The sequence below is a fragment of the Erigeron canadensis genome, chromosome 5 (genome assembly GCF_010389155.1).
Source record: "Erigeron canadensis isolate Cc75 chromosome 5, C_canadensis_v1, whole genome shotgun sequence".
NCBI classification, from domain to species: domain Eukaryota; kingdom Viridiplantae; phylum Streptophyta; class Magnoliopsida; order Asterales; family Asteraceae; genus Erigeron; species Erigeron canadensis.
This window is the reverse complement of record NC_057765.1, coordinates 39,675,444-39,681,443: the sequence shown is the minus strand read 5'-3', so window position 1 is coordinate 39,681,443 and position 6,000 is coordinate 39,675,444. Positions and strand designations below refer to the sequence as shown.

The following is a 6,000-nucleotide window of genomic DNA, read 5'->3' as shown; positions in this document are numbered from 1 at the left end:
TGTCTTTAGTTTGAGTTTTGGGCCTGTCCAAATCTCTTTTGTTGATTATTGTACATATTTGATGAGCAATATAATTCCGCCTGGTTTATCCCGACCCAAATTTTTGGTATCTCGACCATATCGCTCCAAAATAGTGTGGGCCCCCTTGTCTGTAATGGCAAATCTGATAGAGTAAAAACGGGCTCCCTGTCATTAATAGTCTGATCGGGTTACCAAAAATATAGTCGGGATACCAGGCGTCATATAATTCACAAGTCTAATTAATAAACTCACTAAAACAAGTAAGGACCAAATCTGTCACTTATAAAAACAAAAGGAGTACCAATATACAAAACTTCAGAGATAAACATCACCATCCCTCCTATATATAATCACACTTTCAAACAAAATATCTGAACACCTCAAAATCTCTCTCTCTCTCTCACACACACACGCCACATGGCAGATCCAGAGAGCCAGAACAGGCCGCTTGCACCACCATCCGTACCAAAAAGCAACGATGAGCTCTACGCCGCCGGAATCACACCGTTCAAAAAACGCAAGCATGAGGAAAGCAGCAAGTGTCTCGTCTACCTACTCGCCGCCGTGGTTTTCGCCGGCGTAATCTTCTTAATTTTCGGTTCCGTTTTCCTCCGCGTCGTCAATCCGAAACTCCGTCTAACTTCCGTCGAAATCCAAAACTTTCAATCCGGCGCCACTAATACATCACAGTCACTAAACGTAACGATGCTAACGAGAGTAACGGTGATTAACGGAAACTTCGGCCGGTACGATTTCGAAAACTGCAACGCCGTCGTTTTGTATAGAGGCGTTACGATCGGAAGCGGAGATGTTTCCGGCGGAAAAGTAGGTGCGAGAACGAGAGAATCGATGAGTGTTACGATGAGAATTGGAACTGAGAATTTGAATGTTACTGATAGTAGTATTTTTAATAATAATAATTCGAGTAATACTGAAGTAGTCGAGATTAGCAGTTACGCGAAGATGACAGGTAGAGTCCGTGTTATGAAGATTGTGGATCGGAGGAAGACTATTGAGATGAATTGCACGATGGAATTGAATTTGGTTAGAAGGTCGGTTAGGATTTCGTTATGTGCGTCATGAGAAATATACGTGTACGTATAGATATATTCTGTGTATGTATAGGTTTTAATATACGGGATTACAGGGTATAAAGTTGTATGGATATATAGGAAAGATTTGATCAAAAGTTTGTTACGTACAGTATGATTGGATATTTGATAACATTTTTTTGAAACTTAAAAGTTTGTGACTCTATCTGATGATCATACAAGTTTCTATAATTTTGTTTACACGATTCGGACAACAAATAATCCACTTTGAAGTTAGACTTATTTGCTAGCTAGAAAGCTTTTCTTCTGCAAGTCATCTTGAGGCTAATTCAAACACATCTAAGCAATTGGTATCCGATTGAAAGTAATAGATTTGCACTTTCCGAAAGCTGAATTCTATGAGAAGTTTATGGACCTAGCTGACAGCTTAGCACCAAACCACTCGAGCCTGAGATGAAAAGAAAAAGAAGCCGTATTGAACTAGATAGTCAATTGTCAGTTTGAATTTTCAAACTCGGGGTACTAGTCTTAATTTTTTTTTTTTTTTTTTTTTTTTGCAGTTTGAATATTGGTGGTTTTAAGTGTCGTCTTGGTACCTCTTGGTATGATTTCCCATTATTTATCAAACGTACGTATATTGAATAATTATGGGACACGAGCAAATAACATGTTGCGTGGTAGCAAGAATACATTCAAAATTGAGTAAATATATAGCAACAATATATATACAGTATGAAAATTGGCATCAAATGGAAAATGAGGTGAGGTCGTGTGGAAGCAAATGATAACGCTTTTGGATATTAATACAAGCAAGATTCATGAGAAATAAGAATATATTGTTAAGTTTTCTTTTGTTTCAAAAAATTCATGAATTTCGTGGAACAAGAATTAATGTAAAATGGCCCTATGGATCTTGATAAAGTCGTTTTCGATCGGACAAGAAAAAAGAATACTCATTTTAATAAGTATTTATTTTTGATGACGTACTGAAGTTGATAAAGTCGATCGTAGAACAACTTGGTCTCAAAATGATTGAATAATAATATAGATAATATATGAGCAACAAAGTCCAACGATAATATTATCTATATGTACATGTGGATTTGTTAGCGCTTGTAATAAAAGACCAATTAAACTTAGAAGATAGTTGCATAATAATTATACATTACGCGAAGATGCATAATTAGTCAAGCAAATCATCATCAATATTTAAGTCCCGTCTTCAATGTCATTTTCAGGTCACCATAACTTGTACCACACCATAAATATTTATTTGATAGATGATTATAACATATATATAGACATATAGTTCTTAAGTGTAAGATATTTGAGACTCAAAAAGAAGAACGAGACTTCCATAACTAAACGAGCGGAAATATGTATTGACAATGATCCAAGATCAACCGGACGCAGTGTGACAACTTACAAGTTCTAGAAAAAAAAAATTAAAAAAAATCCCCGAGCCGAGGACTCGAGCCCATTTGGAGGTTTTTACCATGAATTACAACGGACTTGTGGGTTTCCTTGCCATTTAATTGCTGGAGTTCTTGTCGTGGATTTGTGGAGACTCTTGTAGGCTTGTAGCATTCCCAATAGTCTTCTAGTTTCAATCCCGATCCATCGAAATCTCCAAATGGGCTACCCAGCGGTTCAGCAGTACAGCCCAAACAAAGCCCACAGTGTTGATCCAGAATCCAGATGGCTTCAGAGGAGAAAAAAAAATTCAATGTTGATCATTATAAGTACTCTTAAAATAACTACAGAGTATATTATTTTTTTACATTGATTATTTTTACATATTAATAATCACACCGCTACCTTCACTTCCGCCACAACTGTCGTTACCGTTACCGCTACCGCCCCGCCAACACTTGTCACCGCCGCAAGTATTGCCACTATACCGTCTCATATGACTATATGAGGACATATGACTAGTTAAAAGTAAGAAATACATACCTTAGCTTCATATATAACTATAAGATATTTCTTAATAAAAGTTTACAAGTTGATTTTTGAGGGATTAAAAGGTAATTTTCATACTAAAAAAAGTAAATAAAGTAATTTGTTGAATTTTTATAAAAGGTATAAAGATAGTGGTTGAATGATTTTATAACCATGTACCAGCGCTTATGCAGAAGGACAATATGAAGCTTCAAATAAAAGAAAAATGTTTTCACACTTTTCTTTACGTTTCTCATCATTTTACATTTAATTAGGATGATCCAATGACATCTACTTTTCTTGTTTTATTAACAAATTCTGAAATAATTAATGTCAAAACAACATAGATATCAATTTACATTTGCCATTATAGGGGTGTAATGTATTTAAGTGTTTTTCATTAATCAATGAAAATTTATAATCTCAGAATTCTCATACATGTGAAACTCCTCATTGATGCCTAATTAAATTTGGTCTAATTTATTGGTTGAAATCAGCTTCAACCACTGCCTTTGTGGGTTCTCTTCACAACTTGAAATATCTCTCAAATCATCATCTAAACATAAACACTTGTTAGTAACAAGATTTGAAGTAGAAGGGTCCACTTCTAAACACAAATTGTTTCCTTCAGTATCTTTTGAAGCTAAATGATATTTTGAGCTCGAAACAACATTCCATGAGCTTTCCTGACTCGAGCAATTAGTCTCGTCTGAGATGATAGGCGGCAAACCTTGTTTCACAACCGTTAAGCAGTGTGTCGTGTTTGTTGGGTTGATTGAGCCACCATCGTGGTCGTGATCCCAATGGCGGGCTTGTTGACAATTTATCAAGGAAAGACTTTCGCTTGCATTGACACATTGACCGCTTACTGGATGGTATAAGATGTACCGTGTTGGGTTGCTTGGTTCGATATTACCTATAATGTAGCAACATAAGAACGTCAAAATGGTTAATTTTATACAAAAGTATAGAATAAGTACTAAAGTTCCAAATGACAATATAACATTTCATCATATATGGATGGAAATAATATATACCTTGAATATCCATTTGAACAAATTGTAGCCTTTTTAGCACAGTGGAATTCCTAAGGTTTTCCCACATGATATCATACATTCCAAACACATCTTCTAAATCTACTTGCCCTTCTCTAAGCATATAACTTCCGGGCAACTGCCATAACGCCCAATCAATGTCGTTCTCAGCAACCGTCATCAACAAACAATGAAAATAACGATTTTGGGCCTCATTTACCCCTCTCTGATCTAACCCGAATTCACTCAGAAAAAGAGGAACCGGGTTTTGGTCTGTTTGAAACAAAAATCCTGAATTGTCCATGAACCATTTGGTCGCATTGGCACAATATTCATTCGTTTGGAAAATCCAATTGTCGTCTGGTTGGCCAAACGGGTACCAATGTGACTCGAACACTAACTTGTTATCCAAATTAATCGTTAGTGGTTGATCTTTCAAGAATCCAAGGTTGTTATCAAATGACAAACCAGATATTATAACGAGAATATCAGGATTTTCGCGATGAATAACTGTTCCCCCTAGTTGCATGAACGCATACCAATCCACCGTGTTCTGTCGCGGCCCTCTTAGTTCATTTCTCATGCTCATGGCTACTACCTAAAATGTATAATATATAAAATGTCAATACAAAGATATACTCCGTATCTAATATATACAAAATGATAGATATACGTATCAAAATGTCTATCTAAACATATAATAATTAAACATATTTTGATACATGATATGACAAAAGGTTAAAAAAAAAAAAAAAAACTTCTAAAAAGATCTTGTGTTAGATCCATTGGAGAAGAAATCAACATTTTTGACTATTGTAAAAGTACTGTTTCTTATTTGGAGTCTTTTAACATATGGGCAATGATAAATCTATATCAATTTTTTGTCATTTAGAACAAATGTATATATTATACTCACACTATATAATGATATAGAACATACATTGTAGTTGGCTAAAGTTTGTTCTAGATTTAACAATTCGCTTAACATATACAATTTTACTTTTAAAAAATATAAGTACAAACATGTACATACCGAAGGATTGCCGTTATATTGACGAGCAACAGCGACTAAACCCCGAACCCATTCGTCGGGATCGAAAAACTTGTCACCAAAAAACCCATTGCCGTCGTCAAAACCGCAACACCACTGAGGCAAACTAACATGATTATCAAGCACAACCATCACATTCCATTTTCCAAGTTCATTAACAACTACATTTTGCACTTCCACAATGCTCATTTCCAACAACTCGGGGTTATTCTTTTCGACACCTTCTTTAGCGACTGTCAAGTTCCACCTATTTAGCGACTCTAAAACCGTGACATTTGAGTCACGAGTGTACATATAAGTAGCCCAAGTAAGTCGGACACAATTGAACCCCATGACATTGGAAATGTCATATACAATGTCCTTCAATGGCTTCTTGTTTAGACCTTCTGGGATCATAACGTGCAAATGGCCCGGCCAGTTTACACATGCCAACTTTACGCGACCCCCGCCGTCTTGGTCAACGATCCACCGTGACGACGTGGAGAGTGGAAATGAGTGAGAATGGAACACAAAGGTAAAAAGAATGAAAATATAGGTGGATTGAGAGAATGGTAAAGACATGTTTGACACACAAGATAAAAAAGTAATATTGATTTGTTCTCTTTAAATAAGGTTTGGTTAGTTGACATTTACCAATGGATTCACTGATTTAGACAGTCACGAATAGTTTTCCTAAATTTTTTTTTTTTTTTTAAGGCTTTGACTTTGATTACTTAAATGTTGAATGATAAAATCTTTTGTGAGTTGTGAGTTTGTGACTACTAGCCTTTCTATAAGAGAAAAAAGAAAGACTTGTGTGAATATGTTAGTAGACTTTGCATAATTGCTATCACAGGTTTACTATATGAAATGTAGAATCAAGTTTTGATATTTGTTTCCAACTACCATCAAATTTACCATT

At 35.5% G+C, this 6,000-nt stretch overlaps 2 protein-coding genes across 2 annotated transcripts; one reads left to right on the top strand and one right to left on the bottom strand.

Annotated features, from left to right (window-relative positions):
• The first annotated feature begins 413 nt into the window (after window positions 1-413).
• On the top strand, window positions 414-1,265 carry LOC122602193 (late embryogenesis abundant protein At1g64065). Its single transcript, XM_043774908.1, has one exon. It carries the CDS (start codon window positions 439-441, stop codon window positions 1,102-1,104), a length of 666 nt encoding a protein of 221 aa, XP_043630843.1. The 5' UTR covers window positions 414-438; the 3' UTR covers window positions 1,105-1,265.
• A 2,213-nt stretch (window positions 1,266-3,478) lies between these two features.
• On the bottom strand, window positions 3,479-5,660 carry LOC122601789 (glycosyl hydrolase 5 family protein-like). Its single transcript, XM_043774527.1, has 3 exons — window positions 5,082-5,660; window positions 4,037-4,646; window positions 3,479-3,918 (listed from the first exon to the last, which is right to left on the bottom strand). Exons 1-3 carry the CDS (start codon window positions 5,658-5,660, stop codon window positions 3,479-3,481), a joined length of 1,629 nt encoding a protein of 542 aa, XP_043630462.1.
• Window positions 5,661-6,000: the final 340 nt, after the last annotated feature.

Bases quoted from the DNA above. Each gene is read 5' to 3' on its own strand.
- LOC122602193 (XM_043774908.1), top strand. From the start codon at position 439: ATGGCAGATCCAGAGAGCCAGAACAGGCCGCTTGCACCACCATCCGTA.
- LOC122601789 (XM_043774527.1), bottom strand. From the start codon at position 5,660: ATGTCTTTACCATTCTCTCAATCCACCTATATTTTCATTCTTTTTACC. The intron at 4,647-5,081 runs GTATGTACATGT...TATACATTTTAG, and splicing joins AATATAACGGCAATCCTTCG to GTAGTAGCCATGAGCATGAG. The intron at 3,919-4,036 runs ATCCATATATGA...GTAATATCGAAC, and splicing joins TCAAGGTATATATTATTTCC to CAAGCAACCCAACACGGTAC.